Consider the following 23,983-nt stretch of genomic DNA (forward strand, 5'->3'; position numbering starts at 1 on the left):
TAGATTCCTTGTCATTTAACTTGCTTCCTGGGCAACCTGAACTCAGGAGGTTCTCTTGCCTTCTTTGCTTTCAAATCAAAGCCCAGGACCGAGTCCACTTACCTCTGTAGGTTGGTCTGGTCGGGATGCTACAGGTGCAGGACTCGCCCCGCTGACTTTTACCCCTGCAGAGCTCCCTGCTGGGGTCCAGGTTCTTCACCACACAATCCAAGGGTTTTGGAGAGAAGCTTCCCACCATGGTCACTGTAGTCTGTGTAGGGAAGATGACGACATAAGAACCAAATCACTGTTTCTGCATCATTTCCATCCATCCCAGAGCCTTAAGTGAATTCACCCTTTGACCTGCCATAGAAGGAGAACTTCTCAGATTGCTGATGGAAAGAAAAATGTTTTACTGGCTATTTGATTTGCTCTTTTGTGAATCACACATTCATACCCTTGAACTGTTTTTCTGCTTTGTGTATATTTTTCTTATCAATTTTTAAGAGTTCTCTGTGTAGTATAGATATTAATCCTTATCTGTCATATTACTGACACATATCTTCTCTAATCTACTGTTTGTCTTGCAATTTTGTGTGTGGTATCTTTCACCCTACATAATATGTTTTTATGTAATCAAATACTGGGTTTCTTGTCTGGGTTATAAAGTTCTTCCCAAACTCTAGCTTATAGACAAATACAAAATTGTTCCACCATCTTTATTGTTTTATTTTTTTAAACTTGTATCTTCAATCCATCTGGAAATTATTTTTATATATAGTGTGAGATAAGGGTCCAACTTTATTTTTATCCAGATGGTTAATCTGTTACGTCATAACCATTTACTAAAAAAAAAATGCTCCTTTTCCCATCGAATTAAAATACCACTTTGGTCATATATTAAATTACCATATATCTGGAATCTATTTCTGAACTCTGCACTGTTGCCATTATTTATTGATCTACTTCTATTCCAATGTCATCAAGTTTTTACTACTGTGACTTTAAATATATTTTAACATCAGATAAGGCAAATCTCTCCTTATTTCTTATTTTCATAATTTTCTTAGCATTGCCTAGACATTATTCTTCCATATGAACTTGAAGATCATCTTATCCAAATGGGTTGAGGAGACTGTGAGTTTAACTGGAATTGTACTAAACATGTGCATTAATTTTAGGAGATTTTACATCTTTATGATACTAAGGATTCCCATCCAAATACATGATTTTTTTTTCATTTGTTTCTCTTTGGCCCAGGGTTTATTTAAGAGGATGTACCTTGATCTCTCGGGTGTTAAGATACATTTTTCATCTCTTTATTTTTTATTGTTAATGTTATTATAGTTAAAGAAGGTGGCTTGTGAAATCTACTTTTAAAATTAGTTAAGGTTTGGTTTTTGGTTTCTTTGCAATTATACTAAACAAAGAAAAAAAACACTAGCAATTATCTACAATTTTAATTTTTTAAAAAGAAGCACAGTGCAAACATCAGGAAGGATTTACCTTATGTCAATTCTGCTTCTCATTCTTTTATTGCAATTAGAAATAATACAATTGCAATTATGGCAAACTTTGTGTTAATATGAAATTAGTTACATGGAAGTTGGTCACCTCAAAAAAACTTTGATTTAATATTGTTTTAACTCTATTATCTACTACAAATTTCACAAAAGTTAGTATAATTTTTTTAAAAGAATCCATTCTCTAAAACATGAGCTACTATGCCAATTATGAAAGGAAAGGAAAGAATTTAGTAAATGCTAACTTAGACAAGTGCAGAATGTCAATTTAGTTGAAAAGTTGAGGTTTTGTTTGTGGTCAAATATATGATCAGATTTGTGTGTGTGTGTGTGTGTGTGTACACACACAGACACAAAAAGAAAATCTTGAAATTCTCCCCTAATTTCCCCAAATGAATTAAGTAGCCAGTTCTCCAGTTGAAAAGAAAAATTTTTCCAGCACACACACACAAAAATGATAATTATGCGACATAATAGAGGTGTTAGTTGAAGCTATGGTGGTAATCATATGGCTATATATAAATGTATCAAATCAACATGTTGTACATCTTAAACTTACACAGTGTTATATGTCGATTATATTTCAATTTAAAAAAAAGAAAATGAAGATTAGCAAAAAAAGAAAAAGAAAAAGATTTTAAAGGAATTAATATGCAAAGGTGGACCCCTTTTGTATCAGATGCATGAAGGGGATCTGGTGGGAAGGTGGGCTAACCATTAGGAAGCTGGGAGCAGAGGAAGTGGTAACCCTATCACCTACGATGAAGAGCTGTGGTCCCAGACAAGCTGGGAGGTGTCTATCTGCTGTTATACTTCTGACCTCTGCCCAGACTTTCTGCAAGGCCAGCTAAGACTCTGCTGTCTCTCATAAGCTTGCTAAGTCTATTCTAGCCCTGTGATCATCCCCACCTTTCCATTTTCAAAAAACTCTTTCTCTGGGTCATAGAATCATGCTGGAGAAGGCAAGTTCTTATAGTTCAACTTCAACTGGACTGAAGTCCAACCATCCCTATGGGACATGAGCATAGTAACAAACCCCAAACCATTCCTGCTAGCTCATCTTCAATAAAGGGCTGAACTCTCATTCACGCTGCCTTCTACAACCCAGCATTTATATCTACACTGTTAACATCACATATTATCCTGTATATGTATATGTCTTAAATTTATTTCATCGCTCAAATGTAACAAAAGTATCAGAAAGTTTTTCTAAATCCTATTTTCACCAACTGTTTTAAATTTTCCACATTTCCTTCTAGTTCTCACATACATGGTTTTTATATAACTGTAATCGTTGTCTTAATTTATTCCATAAATATTTATCAAGCACTTAACATGTGCCAAGTACTGCACAGGTATTGAATACTTTAGTGAACCAAACAACTACAGTCCTTACCCTCAAAGAGCTTACAGTCTAGTAGAAGTATGGAAAAGAACACTAGACTAAAACTGGAGGGCCATCCAGTATTAAGAGATCATTAAGAGATGATAGAAGCTTGGGCTAGGATGGTACAGTGAAATGGAAAGAAGTGACAAATTCAAGATATCCTTTAGAGGTAGCCTGGGGCAGGATTGGAAGTGGGGCACATGCATATAGAAGATTTTGGTGAGCAAATGGATGGATGGAGGTACCATATACGGCAATGGGACACACTGAGGGAGAGGCAGACTTTGGGTGGAAAAGTCAAGACTTCAGTTTTGGATGTGATTAGTTCAAGATACTTGTGTGATAATTAGGAGGATACGAGCCTGGAGCTCAGAGGAGCAATCTAGGCTGGAGATAAGGGAGACATGAACATATAGAAGGTATATAAAGCCCTGAGAGTGGATAAGATTGTCTTTGGACAAAGTATAGAGTCAGAAGAGAGGAAGAGCCAAAACTGGGCCTGAAACAACTCCAGTCAGGGAGAGAAGGAGCCAGCAAGGGAGGCTGGGGCATGGCCAAAGAGAAGGAAGAGAACACGCAGAAGGTGCGCCATGGAAGGCAATGCAAGAGAGAATTTAAAGAACGCGGCCAATAGGCCCAGCAAGATGAGGACTTACGGTATCTGCTGGAATGGCTACATGGAGTTCACTAGTGACCTTAGCAAGAGCAGTTTCAGGGGAACAGTGGGACAGAAAAAATTGGAGTTGATCTGAAAATAGCAGACACCAAGTTGTGTTCAAGTGTAGTGGAAGAAGAGGGTAGCCAGGGAGTTGAAGGTATTTTTACGTGACTTTGGGTTCCAGGAGAGTATGGATAAAAAGCTGAAGGCTTGGCTTAATAAACCCAACATGGGAATCCTCACCAGGTTGATAGCTCTTTCTTGAACTAAGCTGGATAAAGAGGGAATGAAGACACAAAGGGTCAGATGAGAGAAAGTTTGAATGTCAATTAGCTGGCAATGTTCTTGGGGCCAAAGAACTTCTTACTGCATAACATTCTATCAGGTCAATAGACCTTATTTTACTTAAACATTCCTCTTAATGCCAAGCAGTTTGGCTATTTCTAGGTTTCTAATTCTATAAACGCTACTGCAACAGCATCTGCATGCTCATGGTTTTTCTTCTTTCAAGTTACTTCTTCAGAATTCCAAGTCTGAAATTAGTGCTTTAAATAGAACGAATATATTTATGACTTTTGAAACATATCGCCAAATTGCTTCCCAAAAAGGTTATGTTAACTGGCATGGCCAACACTAGGTGTGAGCATATCTTATTATCCCTTTAATTTGTATTTATTTGAACCGGTGAAGCTGAACATGTTTCCATATCTGTATCTGACTCTCTAAACCTCCTCTCGCGCGAATATACGTTTTTGCCCACTTACTTTGTGGTGTTTTGATGTTTTTGTTTTCAATTTCTCCTAGCTTTAATATCTTGCAATTAATATTTTGCCTGTTGTAAATGTTCTCCTGAGGTAAGTGCTTTAGTTATCTTTTATTTTTTGTTGTACAGATTTTTTTAAAGGATATGAATATTTTTCTTTTATTGCATAATAGCTTCAGAGCTAAGAAAATTGTACTTCCGAATTATCTGATGCTCAACTCTATTTTCTGTTAGCTTTTTATATGAATTTCTTAATTAGCCTAAAATTTCTTTTATATTTAATGTATAATATGAATTAAATTGTGTCCATATTGCAAGCCAGTTATTTTAACAAGATCTTTTATGAAATAATTTTCTCTTATTTTATATCTGATCTCTAAAATTTTTACATCTATTTCTGAGCTTTGTACTCTATTGCATGAATCTATATTCCTATTTTTAAACCAGAATCATGGGCTGAATTATTGTCACTATATATATGTGTACAATCATTCCTATTTTTAAACCAGAATCATGGGCTGAATTATTGCCACTATATATATGTGTACAATCACATGGAAATGGTCTTGCTTACATAATTTTCTTTTTTCAACATATACTTTGGATAGTCTTCACCACTTCATATTATTCCAGATGAATTTTATATTAATTTTAAAACAAAGCCTATTCAAATTTTCACTGGGATTACATGAATCCAGAAAAGGGATTGCAGAAGAAGTGACATTGTGTGTGTGTGTGTGTGCGTGTGTGTGTGTGTGTGTGTAAATGAGAGTTTATTGACAAAGACAGAAGGTCAAGCTTCCCCCAACCCCCTCCCTCCCCAAGAACAGATCCCAACAACAAAAGAATGTTAAGCATTCTGAGGGCAACATTTACCCCTCCCCATCCCCATTCCTCTCCAGAGTCCCAAGCTTCACAACACAGACTCACGGCACAGGCTCGGGCGAGGACAGACACTCAGGGAATCGCTGACCAGCAAAAGAGTTCTGGGTGTGTGTGCACTTCCCTTGCCCTTTGTATGACACCAGCTCAGGTTACAAAGACATACTGAGGCAGAGGAGAGGGGAACGAACGAACGGCAATCTCCACTCCGTTCCCCCAACTTGGCCAAGCTGGAAATGGGTCAAAACGAAAGCTGTGGTGGAGGCAGCAGGTACAGTCTCTTCGGGAGATGGGTCCTTTTCCATGGAGCAGAATCCCTCCCTGACTGCTCAGGGGCGCAATGGGGAGGCAGCCTTCCCGAGGAGAGAAGAGTTCTCGGATTGGCTCAGTCAGGTCAGCTGGGAACAGCAGCCGTTACCCATCACTGCTGGGGAGGCTGACAGAAGCCTAGTTTCAGGGGCAGAGGGACATATCCTGGTACAAAACTGTGTTGTCTGCTTACCCTGACACACACTCTTCCTTCTGGAACTACAGTGTGCTTTGAGGTGAGAACACCGTATTTGTAGCGTGAACCTTCTTCACTGCTTGTATCCAACTGACTCCATGAATGATTTCCCAACAAGGGAACTTGATCAACCTGATTTCCCACCCCACATCCACCAACCTCCCCACCTCCCATGCATAATCCTGTGCTACTTCCTATTCTCCACGTGCCTGAGGGGTGGTGAGCTCAGGACAGAGTTCCTTTCTCCCACCTCAGTAATTCTCTTGCAGATTCTCAAGGTTTAAGAAACTGCTTTGGGGAATCCACTCCCCCAAGCTTTGCAAATGGTATGAATTGGGGTCATTTCGGACATGACAGGGCTGGGGGTAGTTCCTGCTCTTGTTTTCCATGATTTCTCCTCTTGGACTCACTCTTAGGTCTGAGTCCAACATGAGGCCTTTGGACCCCAAAATGCCTCTGATATGAGCAGGGGCATGTGAGAAGCAGTCTTGGTCATGGACCCTCAATACTGGGTGCCAGGCAACACAAGTGCCCACAGATGAAACCTTGAGAACAGTGCTAATAGGTTAGTGTTTTGGGCAGGAAGATTCTTTGACAAATCACACCAATGTGTAAAGGAAGGGAATTTCACATCTCCCAGTCTTTTGGAGATGACAAGAACTGCTTGACTCTCTGCGACGATCTCAATTGCCTTGGAGCCTAAGTAACATGAGTAAAGAGCAGATCAGAGAGCTGAAGGTATAAAGGGACTCTGTGCCATCTCTAAGCTCACTTCATCTCTGCAGTCACCCTGCTGGCCTCAAGCTCCAGGAGCAACTGGGGAAACATGAGCCATTCCTTCACTCTGGCATCTGGATTTCTTCAAGTAACTGAAAAGCTACTCTGCTCCCACCTGATGCCAATGAATGGAGCGCCCAAATCAGTATGGACGGTGAGAAGAGCTACAGAGAAGCAGGCATAGAAAAGACAAGAGAAAAGTATCAAGGAAAAGAAAATTAACGAGACACTCCTGCAGTGAAAAAGAAGTGACATTTTTATGATACCTTCCCACCAAGAAACGTAATATGTGTCTGGATATATTCAAGGTGTTTTTTGCAGGCCGGCCCTGTGGCTTAGCGGTTAAGTACGTGCACTCTGCTACTGGCGGCCCGGGTTCGGATCCTGGGCGCGCACCGACGCACCGCTTCTCCGGCCATGCTGAGGCCACGTCCCATATACAGCAACTAGAAGGATGTGGAGCTATGACATACAACTATCTACTGGGGCTTTGGGGAAAAAAAAAGGAGGAGGACTGGCAATAGATGTTAGCTCCGAGCCGGTCTTCCTCAGCAAAAAGAGGAGGATTAGCACGGATGTTAGCTCAGGGCTGATCTTCCTCAAAAAAAAAAAGATGTTTTTTCGCATCTTCTAAGAAAATACCTTGTGTGTTTCTGTTTTTCTTTTTATTTATGCTTATGTTTTTAATTGATAAACTTTCCCTATCATGAATTATAGACAGCCTCAATGGACCACTGCCCCACTAACCACTATTAGAAAGAATTGCTTAAGACAAGCTGTTGCATAGCCAAAATTACTATTTTGGGTAGCTGGTTTCAATATGTATCACTTAGTAGAAATGATTTTAAAATATAGCTTATATACCTCACTCTTCGAGTTATGCCTAAGTGTTCCTGTTGTTTTTAATGAATGGGATCTTTTGTTAATGTATGTTAACAGTTTGTCCTATCGCACATGTAGTAAGGTTATTGATATTTGAATGTTTATTGAACATTTAGCACTTCATTTTGCTTTTATTAATTTGAATAGTTTTAAAAGCTAATATACTTAGATTTTGCAGATGTACTATCACTTATGTTTAGCAAATAATGATATTTTCGTCCATTCCAATAATTATTTCTATTCCTTATTTCTTGTATTACTGCACTGGACAGAACTTTGAAAACAATCTTGATTGTATCCAAGATGGTGGAATTCCTTGTTTTCATTCTAATTTGTAAAAGAATGTTTCTAGTGTCTCTCCTTTAGGAACCATGCTCTTTGTGGGAAATATCTTTTATTCTTATATTTTTTCTGTTTTTATCAGTATAAGCCATTTTTACTGAATGTTAAAATCTCTTTATAGGTATACAAACATATAATTTTACATCATGCAAAAATGCGATCATGTCATACATCCTTTTTGTTTATTGTGTATGTGAGGATTTCATTTTTTTCTTTACTTGTCTCTGCCTTCTCTCTACACCACATCAGTCATTCTATCAGGAGAGCCCATGTTTACAACCTAATAGGAATTCTTCCATATTTTTCTCCAATATCAAATAATCATATATATATGTATGTATATATAAGTACAAATACATAAACATATATGGGGACTTTTTTGATCAATGTAAGATCATGCTATGCATATTTTTCTGCATCTTGCTGTTTTCACTCAACAAAACCTCATGGAAATTTCTCCAACACAATTGGAATTGCTCTAATTATTTCTTTTTAATGCCAATTCTTCAATGAGGATGAGGATATATTATCTTCTAATTGCTTTGCGTAAAGAGACGAAGCTTCTTGGGAACAAAGTCTCTGCGTTAAATGGGTTTTTCTGTACCTAGAAAGTTACTAGAATGTTATATGATGAGCAATTAGCAAAAACTCTGACCCAAGCTGATAGACAGAATTGAGGAAAACCATAGAATGCCATCTCTGTAGGTCAGGATCAAGAATTATTTAAATAAACAAAGATCTAAGGCTTTCAGGTAAGTCATAGATGACCATAAGGATAGGAAATATTTTGAAATAATATGACCAAGAGATGGGGTCAGACATCTTATCAACGTTATTAAAATAATCAGTCCAAAGTTGGTTTCAAAGAATAGCTTTACTCAAATTACTAAACTCTTATCTCCTTTACCTTGAGAGTGATAATGAGCTGGAGAGAGTGAGGTAATGGTTGTGTGGGAAGACTCTGGAGGCATTAGGGTAAACCACAGTGGGAGGCAGGGTGGGGAAGCAGGCACTAGTGGTTGCTTGGGTAAACATTTTTTGTAATGTTCCAGACTAGATATAAACGGTGATTAATTTACACTAGTAAACCCAAAGATTCGTAAGCAAATTGTGTAAGCAGTACTTTTTATTCAATGAACAACTACTTTCCCACACTATGTTTAGCGGAAGTATTACCCTTAAAATTTTCAAAATGATAAGAGAAAAAGAATCTTGCCTAATCTTAACCACTTATCAGAGTCCTGGGTATATTCAAAGATTATGGTATTTTCTCCCATTCTCTATCAGCAGCAAAGTCAGCTATTTTTCAGACTGAGAAGAGAAATACAAATTTGGCCATACCTATGCTTAGATGCCTAAGCATCTTTTTCACAGAATCTATTCACTCTTGACTCAGGGCTGGTGGAGGTTTGGAGCAAGGCTTTGAAAGTTCTTTTTTTCAACCCCCTCCATCCCCTGCACTGGGCCCCAGAAGACAACAGGAAGTGACAACAGCCAAATAACTTTAAATCCATGAGTTCTGACCAGTTATGACTTGAAAGCTTGATTCTTTTATTATTTATCACTCATTAAATGCTCTAGCTCTCCTTTATTAAATGTTAAATCATCTTAAGTGGTATGGTTCTTGCTATTTGAAATGGCAAAGTGTAAGGGAAAAGAGAAAGTGGTCCATTTCCTTGTTAATAGGGCATTCAAATAAAACAGAGCGAGCTCAACAGACAGGTCAACTGGCTGCTGATGGGGATTCTGTACAATTATTCATAATACAAGAGCCATAATTAGGGAGAAAATGTCTCCTTATAGTACCACTGAGACTGCAAGGCAAAAATTCCATTTTCCCATAGGGCATGGTTGGTATGTGAATAAGAAAACGTGTGAATATGCTCATCGCTTCCTTTCTTTCACCCAATGACAGGGCTGATGTGCTGCCAATGGTGGTACTGCCATAGCAAGAGCCCATTGGCTTTCTTTCCAAAGGACCCCGCTTGCAATATTCACTGCCCACACTGGTTTCTCTCTCTCTACCAATATTGCTTGAAGCCATGTTCATAAGATAGTTGTCAGGAGAAGTCTGAACACATTAGGAAAAGAAACTATAAAACAAAACAAATTGTACACTTAAGCCACATTTAAGGAATCTTGTTGACCATAAGTCTGAACTTTTTTCTCTATTGATTTTTGTCATCATATTTTTCTACCACATTACAAGTCCATCCTCTCTTTAAATTCAAGTATTGAGGGGTCATCTTCAGTGCCACAAGATAACAAACTCCATGAGGGTAGGACCACAACGTGTCTTGTTCTCTGCTACCTTCCAAGCATCCTGCAGAGTGTATGGCATCCAGTAGGCAATCAATATTAGATAACTAAATGAATGGACTCTCCTAACTAAGCTTATTTGATTGCTGATAGATATTTTACACACAGAAGGAAGTTAGCATCAATGGTACAAAATGAGACAATACAATAGACACAAATTAAAATCTTTCCTCTTACCTTATCTTTACTTCTTCGAAACATCTGAATTTGAGGGCACTTTTTAGCTCCAGATGAAATATCCAGCCAGTTTTCTGAGTTCTGTGAATGTACACAATGTTCTTTAAAAGTACACCTATTGGGGAAAAAAAGGCAACAAAACAGTAACCCCACACATGCATTAGTCAAAACTTTTTCATACTTGGCTTCAGTACAAAATGCCAGGTTTTGTATAGTGGATTATTGATTTTTTGCAAGAATAGGAACATGATGCTAAAACCATGAAAAGCAACAGGAAAATAGCAAAGCGTTTTTTCCATCATCTCTAGGAGCAGAGAACAAATGTAGACAACATGTTGAACTTAGACTCCTGAGCCATGTCTCAGGATGACATTGCCAAATACATCCAAAGCACTTCCTCTCATGTACTCTAAAATTAAAGAGCTCTCTTCTAGAAAAATCTAGCAAAGAGCCCAAGAAAAGGTTTACATATTGTATAAATTTTGGGTTTGCGATTCATTCCCAGAATAGCAACCTATTGTGTAGCTTTTTTTGTTGTTAAAAAAAAAAGCTACTATTTTGTCCTTTGCAGCATGATAATTAAATAAAAATATGTCAAGGGCAGAGTCTTCCCAAGAATTTGATAAAACATTTCATAACCATCAGCTACATAACATTTAATTTACTTAGACAGATAACAAATTATATCAAAAGATATGGGTGAAACACTTTCCAGGGCCACTTTCCCAAGTCAGCCAGCTCAGAGGATGCCCCAAATAAATCTTAAGCTGTGGCCAGGGCCAACTACTTTGATAAACACGATCAGAAGCTGAGTGGTGAGATCACTGGTTTGCTTGATGTCTCGGTCACTCTGGGTCACGCTAACTTGGGAACTCGAGCCTCATCACAAGGGCCGCCAACCCGACAAGAAGAATGAACACCAAGTGCCATGTTATTTTCAAATGGTGTTGGACTCCGTAGACATTCCATCAAATAATATTAAGGAAAGAACAAAACATCTCTGTTATCTATGCCTCGAGGCCTAAGGTTAAAATTAAAGGGTGGGGGAGAACCAGTGACAGTGAGTTTTAAAAGAAACTGAAAATTCATGAATCACAAGATTGAAAAGCAACCAAATGATAACCACATTCAGCTGTGGGGAGTCCCGGAGAGGCTCTCAGTGGAATGAGGTGTGGGCCCAAATAGTGTATTTCACTTCACAAGTGTTTTATTTTTTCTTCTCCCTCTTCACTCTCTCTCTTTTCCTGATTCTTAAGAATTTAGGCCCCCATGGCTTTGTCTTTGAGCTCTGTGCTAATTTGAACATGACAAAAATAAAACAGGAAGCCAGTGAGTTTCATAAAACATCATCCCCAAGTACAATACTTTCAGCATGTCATCATATTCTGACATTTTGGGGAAGCCTGCTTACAGTGAGCACATCTGCATTCAAACTCCCCTACATCTGTGTCAGTTCCTTCTCTAACATCACGACCATGGGGATTTTCATCAGCAATTCTCCAAAGCCATAAATTTATCTGACCCCTGATGGCTAGCTCATCTGTCACGGACATTAAGTTCAAATTAAACCACCTCTCAATGTCAGGGAGGGTTTGCAATGGAGGGACAATACTGCTGAACTGAAAAGCAGAGAATGACGAGGCTGGTTCCTTATTTTGTACATGAAAGAGATTATGACTCTCAAAAACTACCTGCCTCTCATGGGCACTCTGGTTTATATAAAGCACTTCCTCTGCCTATGAGAAAAAAATAAAAGACAACCCTAGAGAGACTAGAGTACAAACATTTTTGTAGGCTCTTAATGCTGCCTGGGAGTCAAGGCCTCAGGCTGCCAAAAAAACAAGTGTAAAATATTTCATACAAACAGTGCTACAATTTGCCAATTTGTAGGCAGAAAACAGTAGTGCCACTGAGTTATCACTCTCTTTTCTGAACTTCTATAGCATTTCTTGTCGGAACCACACATTTTGGTATTTAATCATAGGCTGCCTTGAATTCCAACTTAACTATTTCATATGTGTATGTCATTTCTCCCCAAGCTCTACACTCCTCAAAGGAAGGGAGAATGTCTTTAACATTGCTTCAGCAAATCCCTCAACGTCTGGAGCATGATATGCAAATACTAGGGTTTCAATAAATATTTTTGAGTGAATGGATGAAATATGAAATCTCTATAGGTTCCTTCTGTTGGTGATTTTTCTTTCTAGAGTTTCCTTACAACTTTTGTCTGACTCCTACTTATGGTAAAGAGGTCTTTTTTGTGTGTGTGAAGAGGATTAGCCCTGAGCTAACATCCGATGCCAATCCTCCTTTTTTTGCTGAGAAAATTGGCCCTGGGCTAACATGCGTGCCCATCTTCCTCTACTTTATGTGGGATGCCGCCACAGCATGGCTTGACAAGTGGTGCATCAGTGCGCGCCTGGGATCCGAACCCGCGAACCCTGGGCCACCGAAGCGGAGCGTGTGCGCGCACTTAACTGCTACGCCACCAGGTCAGCCCCTGAAGAGACTACTTTTAATGTAAGCTAAAAGTTCGAATCTGGGGCAGTTGAGGTTTTCAGTCTACCTTTTGGGAAAAAAAAAAAGAAAATCTATAATGAACCTTTCATTTCCTATTCTGTATAAGGTATAAAACAAAATCTAACCATGTTAAGCAACTAAACATAACTCCTTGTTTATAAAACACCTCTGAAATTTCTAAAATCCTATTTCTTGCTTCTCTCCAGTAAAAAAATAAAAAGAAAAAAGAAAACTGTGACATCAAGATTGTATAACCAGTTGGTCAACCAACAACAGTATCCTATTCCTTCTCTAATACTGCAGATTATAAAATCTTCATGACAGCACATTACCCACACATTGAGATTTCTTAAAGAGGGGGAGCAGATCTTATAGCTTCCACATTTTAGTAAACAAAACCAGTTCCTTTGAAATGATGCCTTTTGAAAGCTATCACTCTCATTCCTATGTATCACAAAGGCAACCATCAATAGCACAGACACTTAAGCCTTTTCCCAAATAAAATTAAAATCTCATTGTCGGACACGACTCGTGGTGAGGCTGATCCTCAGTGAGGAACTCTCACATAGACTGACTTCTTAACTGGCTTCATTTCCATATCTTCAGGCCACAGATAGGAAGAAAATTGGATTTGGATTAGAATGAGGGCATTCTGGAGAAAATGGCAGAGAAAAATTTGCTTTTCTTACCTTATGCTATTGCTTTTGCCACATCCTCTACTGAAGGTCTTCCCCAAAGTCCTAAGACTCCCAATCAGCACTTTACTTTTCTAGTCCTTATTTCCAGCTAGAGCTCCTGCCTACATGAGAAGGCCAATATGCAGACGTAGCCAATCTGCAAATTAGGAAATGGAACCAGCTCAAATGCAAAGAAAAGACTGCCTGAAGAAAAAACCCAAAAAGCTAATTAAAAAAAAAACTTTCCTTAGATGAAAAAGTTGTATGTGGAAACAGCTTAGTGAATGAAACCACTTAAGAAGGTTTGTTCATAAAATATGCTGTAGAGCTTAATCTACTCAAAGTAATAACAGTTTGATATTGCCACTCAACTAAGTACATGGACCCACCCATCCCCCAACTCAAAAAGTATGTTCAAAACCTACCCAGGCCCCAATTCATGAACAGAGAGGTTCCTGACCCGGGTTTCTAAGTTTGCTGTTTGAAATTCAGAAAGTATTTCATACAGTAGGTTTGCTTCCTGAGTTTGAGGAAATCTGTCTAAATTCTGATATGCCTAAGTAACCACCCCATCACGCACCTGCATGGAGGCAACATGGCCCCACGCCAGGCACTGGTCTGAGTGTTTACAGTTAGTCCCCCCCATCAGTCCTCACAACAACCTCCTCCTATAGGGATGAAACAGAGGCTCAGAGAAGTGCAGTAACACAGCAAGGTCACACAGCTGCAAGCAGCAGAAGTCTGGCTTCACAGCCACACACTTGGCCACTGGGCTGCATGGCCTCCTATGAGCCCTAACTACCATTTAATAAGGTGCCCACGGATAAAGACGTTCAGAGTCCCTTGTGGCTTCCTGAGGCATCAACAGTGGTTGGAGGGTGGGGCTGGGTCAGGACGAGGAGACCAAGATGGGGACCTCAGGAACGGAGAAAAGAGAAGGTAAGGCAGAGTTTCTACGATGAAAACGGTAACAAAGATTTGGGAGGAGTGGGGATTCTGAAAGGCCTCTAATTTGCATCCATCACTAGCTCTGAATACAAAACATCCAACTAGAGGTTAAAATTCCAGGAGGCCTCCACCTCAAATCTATCGTGCTCCAAAAATTTGCTTGCCAACCATCTGTTTGTAATATGGAATACACTTTTCTCCCATAGAAATAAAGTTATAAACAGTGATTAGGTTTCCAGGTTAGCCCACGAAACCTACTTATCCATAATGCAACTTCAATACTATATATTTGCAATAAAAGCAGAGCACCAAACAATGATATTGCAGCCATTTGCATTATATAGCAGTGTTTCTTCTTCTTTACTTATTTGTGTTTCTGCTCAGCTGGGAGTCTGGGAACAGTGCCCAGCTGGATCGACTTTTAAATTTATTATTACAGTATTATATTTATATGGTATTTCTATTTTTTAAAATGGATATGGCTTAAATTATTAATTGTTTTCATGCCAACATAAAACACAGGGAGACCCACCCCTGAAAAGGAGCTGAAGTTTCTAGGCGGCTGAAATGCCCATGGGCTGGGCTGGGGGACCTTGACAATCTGACTCTATTAGGCTGCAATCTCTCAGTAAAAATTTACCGCTTACTCAACCTTGAAATAGAAACTCTGAACTCAGAAATGTAACTTCTACTTCCTGCCACTTGAATTTCATCAGCATCCTCTAATCTAATTGTTCACCAAGAGCAGACAGTCTCCGAAGGAAACTGATAACTAAGTATCAGGTAATTGGCTTGAATGTGGGGGTTGGGGTGACCTTTCCAAAGATTCTACACCGATATAATATCAGAAAACTTTTAACAAAGAAACAACCCGGCCTCTCAGGGTACAGGAGACTGTGTCCACGCTGGGGGAAGGTTTTGCTACAAGAGCAGCCCAAGGTCTTCTGCTAAGTGATTCGAAACAGATATCTGCATTTTTACGAAAGGCACAGAGCCCAGAGGGGGGCCAGGTGGTCCCCAGAATCAAGGAACTTTCATTAACGTTGTCAGTCCGTGAGATAAAGAAACCAAACCCGACTGAATAGAAGAAAATAATAAGAAGTCACTGTGACAAACTAAACTCCAAACTCAAGGCCTCCAGAGTCAGGAAAGGAGAATGCCAAAATATAAGACCAAAATAACCAGCTGGGAAGCTGAAAAATTGAATCTTCATCACTGGAGCTGCAAGTCAACCTACATGATAAAATTATCTAACAACAGAGACAATTTAGATTTTTTTTTTTAAATGAAAACATCTAATATGCCAGGCAACATTCTTTCACATGATTTGATTCATTTATTCCTTAAAACAAATCTATGAAGTAGGTACAATAACTGTCCCTGCTTTACAGATGGGGGAAATTGAGGCACAGAGGGCTCCATATTGCCTTCCCAGGGTCACCGAGTTAGTAAATGGATGGCTGAGATACAACACCAGGCAGTGTAGCTTCCATCTCCCACCCTGTGTTGCCTCTCACAACTGCTAACACTTAGTGAGCCCTTCCCACAGGCCAGGCACTCTTCCTAGGGCTTCCTGGAATTAACTCACTGATCCTCACAACTTCAGGAAGTAGGTATTATTGTTATCAGCTCCATTTCAGAGATGAGGAGACTGAGGAGCAGAGAGGTTAAACAGCACGGTGTGAATCTTAGCAGTCTGGCACTGGTGTCCATACTCTTAGTACTGTGCCAAGTTCCTCAACATTTTTAAAGGCCTCCAGGATAGTGACATCATAAATGCTAAGATAAAAGTAAAGAGGTCCTCCCAGAACATGTGCCATATAGGAAAATATAGATTTTATTCCATTTCTCAGCATTTCTCAAAGTGCATTCTTTGGGTTGTTTCGGCCATTCGTGTTAAAATCGGGTTCCATTGCTAAGAAGTTTGGGAAACACTAAATGAAATTAAACGAGTTTCTCTGCCACAGGACTTTTTTTTGTTTTGTTTTTAATTTTATTTATTTATTTTTTCCCCCAAAGCCCCAGTAGATAGTTGTATGTCATAGTTGCACATCCTTCCAGTTGCTGTATGTGGGACGCAGCCTCAGCATGGCCGGAGAAGTGGTACGGTCGGTGTGCGCCCGGGATCCGAACCCGGGCCGCCAGCAGCGGAGCACGAGCACTTAACCCCTAAGCCATGGGGCCGGCCCTGCCACAGGACTTCTAAGGGCCTTGAATATGCTGGTGTCTTCTGTAACTTTCCAAGAGAGGAATGAATGATGCACCATCTCCCAACTTTTTTGTTGAGGAAATAGAAGTTCTAGTCACACACATTGGGAAACACTGCCTGATCTTGGTTAGTGAGCAGTAATCCAAATGGCAGATCAAGTTAGAAAACTTTGGGCCTTTTTTGGTTTTTTTCCCTCAACTCTCATACTCAACTGATCACGACCTAGTAATTCATCGCTCTAAGCTATCTTCTGCCTTCCAACTTCGCCCATCACCTCTCACCTGGGCTCCTACAGCAGCCTCCCAACTGGTCTCCCTCCTCCCCACCTCAGTGCCTCCCATCAAAAACCCCAACACTGAGGGTCTTCTCAAGCGCAGAGCTGATGTATCACTTCCTGCTCAGCAATCTTCAATGGCCCCCTCTTGCCTACGCCAAACTCCTCTACCTATATGTGCCTTTCATGACCTGGAGCCTAGAACATGTATCCACGCTCATCTCTTTACCCAACACTATGATCTAGCCCCTGCTTTCCTCTCCAAACTCACCCCCAGGTAATTATGGGCTGATGAGTCTGTCTCTACATCTAGCCTGCAAGCTCCTAAAAACAGATCCCTGGGGCCGGCCCAGTGGCAAAGCGATTAAGTTCGCTGGCTCCACTTCAGTGGCCCGGGGTTCACAGGCTCAGATTCCGGGCGCGGACGGATACACCACTTATCAAGCCATGCCGTGGCAGCGTCCCATATAAAGTAGAGGAAGATGGGCACGCATATTAGCCTAGGGCCAGTCTTCCTCAGCAAAAAGAGGAGGATTGGCAACGGACATTAGCTCAGGGCTGATCTTCCTCACACACACACACACACACACACACACACACAACACAGATCCCTAATATCTAGCACATAGCACCTGGCAGACCGCAATTATTTGATAAACACACCCAGTACCAACATGCCTGGCTCTACCTGGTATGTGCTGTTCCCACTGCCAGAATGTCCTAGGGCCTATAATACTTGGTGAAATTGTGTTCCTTGTTCAAGGCTAGTTCAGTGTCACCTCCTCCATGATGTCTGCCCAGCCTCAAGGCAAAGCAGTTGCTCCCTCCTCTGTGTCCCCATGGTGCCTCACACATGCTCCTGGCGTATACAGCACATTGCATTATTGCTGATGGCCTGTCTCTCCATCTAGACTGTAAGTCTCCCAATAAAGCCCTGCCTTATTCACCTTGGCCCCTCCAGGGCCTAGTACCATACCTGGCATTCATCCTACAAATATTTACTGAGTGCTTACCAGACACCAGACTAGGCACAAGGGATACATCAATGTATAAGCCAGTTAAGGTCCCCCTCTTAATGAGCTTACATTCCAACGAGACACATGGACAAAAACCAAATAAATAGACAATAACCTAAAATAATTTTGAATTGAGGTAAGTCTTCTGCAGAAACTAAAAATACAGTGGAGAGGAACTACTTTAGATAGATTGGTCAAGAAAGATGGCGTTTTAGCTCAGAGTTCAAGGGTGAAAATGTCTAGCCACATCAGGAATAGTAGGAACAACATTCCAGGCAGAAGGAACAGCATATGCCCAGACCCTGAGTTCACTTAAAGCTTGGTTTCTGCAAGGAACTGATTAAAGACCAGACTGGCTAGAACTTAGTGAAGGAAGGGAAGAGTGGCTCTGCCAATTACAAGCTGGTGCCCTTGGGCAAGTCATGTGCCCTCTCAGTGTCTCATGCTTTCCACCTGCAGAAACGCAGATAATAATAGTTTCTACCTCACGGAGTTGTTACAAAAACATACAGCTACAAAAATGTACATGACAGAGCTGTTATAAATACATATATCTATTTAACTGAGGCTTACAAAATGCCTCAGTAATTATTAGTAGTTGTTATTATATTTACTACATGGGCAAGTGAAACAGAATGTAGGCAAAAATTTGGATGACATAAGCCAAACAAACACAAAATGGTAGTGATGAGACCAGGATTTGGGCAATAAACTTAACCAGACTGCCCATTCGCACTGCTCACACACCAGGTCAACAACCAGCATGCCTTGTCTCCGTAAGGAGGCAGACAGAGTTCAAGGCTTCTTGGAAGATTTTTAATCACAACCCTCCATCCTCCCAAGACTAAAGTGCTCTTTAGGGTCTCCCCATGCCTTGAGCATCAGCTATGAGAGTGCTGTGCACAGTGTATTGAAATTATTTCTTTGGTGTCTGCATCTCTCACTAACCTGTGAGCTTCTCCACAGACCCTCATTCATCTTTGTTTTGCCCAGGGCCTAGTACAGAGCCTGGCCCACGGCTGGTATTCAACAAGTGTTAGCTGAATTGGATTAAGAATTAAACTTTCAAGTGACTAAATTCTTGACTATGTCTCCATGATACCAGCGTCAGTTGTTTCATTGATTTTTGTCACTGGTTGGCCTGTTAACTGGCGTGGGGGAAAACCAGGCTTTGTCTTGAAACTTGGAGCTATTTAACATATAAAACACATCTGCAGACTGAAACGCTCACACAAAAGGGATTTGTGGCCTTCCCTCCATGTGGTTCTTTTGTGGGTGATGACTGTACTAAAAGTTGGCATTTTTATTTCCAAATGCAAACCATGAACTGAAGAATTTAAAGACAGACATTGTCTTGAATAGGGAGCATGGAAAGAAAAGTGGGAGAATGATGCCTCTTGAGTCAGGAAGATCTGGTTCAAAGTTGCTCTCCCACACATTTTCTGTGTCACTGGGGGCACCTTTCTTAGCCTCTCCAGGCCTCAGTTTCCCTACCACTAAACAGGCGGCAATGATAACAACCCCATCTTCCTGAGAGCAATATTGAATTCCATGCTTGGCGTATCAGAAACGGTCCACTCCTAATATAGCAGAATACATGCGCCCAAATGTTACAGAACGTTTCAAAAGCAAAACCACAAAAAACTGACAGGAAGGCTTCCAATGAAGATCGGAACATCATGTTTGAATGTGGTGGAGTTGCTGGAACGTGGTGGAGTTGCTGGGAACAGGACAAATACTAGGTCACAACGACGAGTGAAAACATTTGAGGAATGTTTAAAAGCCAATCAATACATCAGAAAGTGCCTGCTCCCTAAGATAAGGTCATTTCAAAAAACAATCTATTCCATTAAAACATATTTAGGCAAAAGGGGTGTTCCTAATGGTACTTGTTCAAATTCAGAGAGCATCAATTAAAGAGATGGTGTGGATACGTAGGTCGGACGCTGAGGTTTGAGGACCTCAGTTGCTGGCTCTACCGAGCAACATCGGCTTTTGGGTAAGGCGAGCATTCTCCTGTGTCAACCACAGTCACAGCTGGGGCGCCAGGAGCTGTGCCTCTTCATAGGTTTATCCCCTCTCGACGTTCTGCTTTGAAATAAGTAGGATTTATTCACAGCTCCTAACAGTTGATAAAGATGATGAAGAACCCAGGGGACTCGGGTTCACCCAAGACCCCTCTCCAGTATTAGAAGGCCCCAAAGCCCTTCCAGCATCTTTGGTAACTCAGATGTGCAGGCTAGGCCTCTGCCAGGGTAATTCAGTAATGCCCTGAGGCCCAAATAACATATTCCCCTTTGCTCCCCACTGCCTCCACCCCACAGACAGTTGTCCTACTTGCTTCTACACAATTAGTTGGCACAATGGGGTCCTTACACTAGAAGGAAGGGCACCCCCAAATCCTGTTATCATCATCATCACTGTCATTAGAGCCGCACTGGACCATCAAGGTGTGTCACTGCACAGACTGCAAGCACAAGGATACATCCCAGATTAGGGGACAGGAGAAACAAATGCAGGATTAGAACAGTCTCCTGTCTCGAAGTGTCTTCCTGGCCACTCAGCTAGATGCAGCCATAACCTATGAAGGGGGACGTCCTCAAAGCTGAATGCGCTCCTTCGCTCTTGGCTCAGATGTCCCCTTCTCACTGAGGCCTTCCAGGACCTCTCTGGTTAAAACTGTCACCTCCACTGCCTCCAGCCAGCACTCCCTAGCCCTCTCCTCTGCTTTCTTTTCCTTCATAACATTGATCACCACCTGATACACTCTCTATTTCCTTATTTTACACTGTCCATCTTCCCTCAGGTAGTGGGTTGAAATGTTCCCTCAAAATTCATGTCCACCCAGAACCTCAGAATGTGACCTTATTTGGGCTGTGTTGTTCAATGCTGGAGAATCCTAGTGCTTAGAACAGTGTCTGACACATTCTAGGTGCTCAACGAATACCTGTTAAATGGATGCTTAAACTTTCAAGGTGGAAGGGTTTCCATAACTTGGTTGGCTCTGAGTCCCACTGTCTTTCTTACCCAAAATCAGTCATCCATGAAGGGTCCATCTGGACCAGGCTCTCCCCTATCCTCTCACTGCCATGAGGGATGTCTCTTCCTTGTTTCTCTTCCCTTTCACTATAGTGGTAGGTAAAGGCACTGGCTTGGAATTTATAGCTAAGCTTACATTTGAATTCTGGTTCCACTACTTGGGTAACCAGTGGCAGGCAGAATAATGGCCCCCAAAGATATCCAGGTCTTAATCTCTGGGACCTGTGAATATGTTACCTTACATGGCAAAAGGGACTTTGCAGATGTGATTAAGGATCTCAAGATGGGGAGATTATCTTGGATTATCTCTGAGGGCCCAAAGTAATCACAAGGGTCCCTATAAGAGGAGGCAGGAGGGTCAGAGTCAGAGAAGGAGATGTGATGACGGAAACAGAGTTCAGAGCCAGAGAGATTTGAAGATGCTATAATGCTGGCTTAGAAGATGCAAGAAGGGACCATGAACCAAGGAATGCAGGCTGCCTCCAAAAACTAGAAGAGTCAAGGAAATGCATTCTCCCTACAGCCTCCAGAAGGAACACAGCCCTTTGAACACCTTGATTTCAGCCCAGTGAAATGCACTGCCGATTTCTGACCTCCAGAACTGTAAGATAATAAATTTATGTTGTTTTAGGCCACCAAGATTGCGGTAATTTGTTACAGCAACAGTAGAAAATGAATATACAACCTAGGGCCGTTTCCTCATCTCTAAGTGGGTACTGAACCCACACTTACTTCACAGGGTTCCAAGAGGACTGAATGGAACATGGCATGGAATACGCAGGGCACAGCATCTGGTATATGATGAGCATATTCTTCTCCATCCGTGCAGACCCTGTCTCCTGTCTGGGCCTGGGCTCAAGACAGGCCTTCTGGGGAAGGGGCACTGAAACTGCATTTTGAAGGGTAAGTGGGCACATCCCGATGGACTCCTCTACTGAAAAGCCCTCAGTGGCCTTCTCTGCCGCATATTGTCCACCTCTCATGACAGCAGACTGGACCAGAGTAATTCAGGCTTTAGAAGAATGTGGCTAGTGTTGCCATGCGCCATGGGTTGTCTTGGTCAAGTTTTAGGGCAACAACAGCCCACAGCCCTTAGGGTTAACAATTGGCCCTGGGGAGGCTTGGGGAAGGAATGTCTCTGGAGGACAGAGGGAAGGCAGACCTCAAGACAGGAGAGCAACACAAGGAACCGGATGTGTCCACAAGCAAATCATTTAACTCTTCTTGTTTGTTCCTCTGACAACTGGGGACAAATATGTTTAGCATTCAAATGTTAGTTTTTCTCTTCTGTGTTCAAAGTCCCCTTCTGTTACCCCCAATCCTTTCAGAAAGTCTGATAGGGCCTGTTGTCACAGAGCCCTGTTGTCAGGCCAAGTTGAGAAAAGATCTCGTTCACAGTCTCGTGTGAAGAATAGCCTACCAGCAGCTAAAGACCTAAAACTGCTCCCAGGGGCTACCTGAAATTCTTCCAACTGTCACCACGGAAGAGCCATCTAGAAGAATATAGGCAAATGTTCAGTTTCTACAAATCGGTGAGGAGAGCTTGATCTGTAGAAACTTTATAATCAGCATGCCAGGGGCTTTGTTCCCAGCCTGTACACACCCTGCGCAGGGTGGGGCACTACAGGGTTGGACAATAAAGACGAGTGTGGCCTTTCCTGCGTGGCCCGTTTTCTGAAGAGGACCCAGCCCTGGTTCCATCACATGACTGAGACCAAAGCAAGGGGAGCCCCGTGGTGGTGTTGGGAGAGGCAGGAGGTACATGAAATTTGGAGAAACAGCTGCCAAGTAGATGACTCAGGAAGAGATGTGAGACAAACTCACTCTTCACAAAATATACCAAAAGACAGCGACCCTGGAAAGGGTAGAGTGGGAGTGGGGTACAGCTGATGTTTAGGCTAATGCATTTCATCTTCTCCACTGCCATCAGGATCATCTTTTTAAACACAAATATGATCATGTCAGTCTTCTCCTGAAAACCCTTTAATAAGTTCCCAGCACTAACTAATAAAGTCCAAACTCAGAGCCCTTCCCATCCTGGTCCCCGCCAGCACCCCAGGCTCTTCCTTCCTTCTAGAGCCAGTGCTAGGGTGCGATAATTCACTCTGCCCCTCCCTCAAAAGACCTCTCGTTGTGCTGGTTCTTCTGCCTGAAATGCCTCCCATCCCCTCCTTCCCTCGGTGAAAGTCTACTCAGGCTTCAAGGCCTAATTTCAATGCCACCTCCTCTCCGAAGCCTTTCCCAACCCTGGTTACAACTAATGGTTCCTCCCTCTGGGCTCCCACCATCGTAATAGCTGCATTACTTGAGAACTTACTATGAACAGGCACTGTGCCTAGGACTTTATGCTCATGATCTGGTTTAATTCTCTCAGCAACCATATAAGGTAGGTACTATTACCAACCCCTGCTTTATAGAAGAGGGGATTTGGCACAGAGAAGATAGGAGACTTGCAGGTCACACAGAAGCCCAGATTGGATCCCTAATAAGCTGACTCCAGGACCCGCACTTTTCCTCTTCTGCTGTTCTGCTCCTGCTGTTGGTGTGGAGGTTACCCAAACGGGCCACTCCCTCTACATTCCGGCTCAGTAAATGACACCTCTGGCCACCAGACCCAGACACCCACACTCCTTGCCCTGTAATCTCAACACCAAAGTCCCTGTGTTGCTGGGACAAGAGTGATAACTCACCCCGCTGCACCCTCTGAGACTCAGCTGGCATCTCTCAGATGTCCCTCCCCATCTGACTTAGGTCCCCATCCTCTGGGCTCCAACCTAGTGCCTAGTCCAGGGCCTGGGACACACTAGGAATCCAGTGTATGTTTGGGTATCATTTCTTTATTTTCTTTGTGAGGACTTAGATCAAGGGAGAAAGAATACATCTTCCAGAAAAACAGAGGCCACCTTGATATTTTACTTTTCATTTTATGGCCCTATTTTTAGTGTGTCAGACTCAAGGGGGAACGCAATTAATCACTAAGTCCTGTCAATTCTCTCTTCCAAACAGCTCTTAAATCCACCCACTTCTTTCCATTGCCACTATCATCTCTCTAATTCAGTCCCCAGTCACTTGCTGGTTTACAATCACCTTCTAAATGATCTGCCAG

The 23,983-nt window shown here is 41.7% G+C and overlaps 1 protein-coding gene across 5 annotated transcripts in view; it reads right to left on the reverse strand.

Moving 5' to 3' along the window:
• Positions 1-23,983, reverse strand: part of PLXNC1 (plexin C1) — a 146,130-nt gene that overhangs the window by 81,543 nt on the left and 40,604 nt on the right. For all 5 annotated transcript variants that reach the window (XM_087449102.1, XM_087449100.1, XM_087449099.1 and 2 more), the window contains exons 5-6: positions 10,195-10,309; positions 103-250 (exon numbers count right to left, since the gene is read on the reverse strand). In XM_087449102.1, the coding sequence (XP_087305228.1) occupies positions 103-250; positions 10,195-10,309 (263 nt within the window). The remainder of the gene's footprint in view (positions 1-102; positions 251-10,194; positions 10,310-23,983) is intronic.

This window comes from Ceratotherium simum, chromosome 25 (assembly GCF_057802395.1).
Source record: "Ceratotherium simum simum isolate JZ-2026a chromosome 25, ASM5780239v1, whole genome shotgun sequence".
Classification (NCBI taxonomy): domain Eukaryota; kingdom Metazoa; phylum Chordata; class Mammalia; order Perissodactyla; family Rhinocerotidae; genus Ceratotherium; species Ceratotherium simum.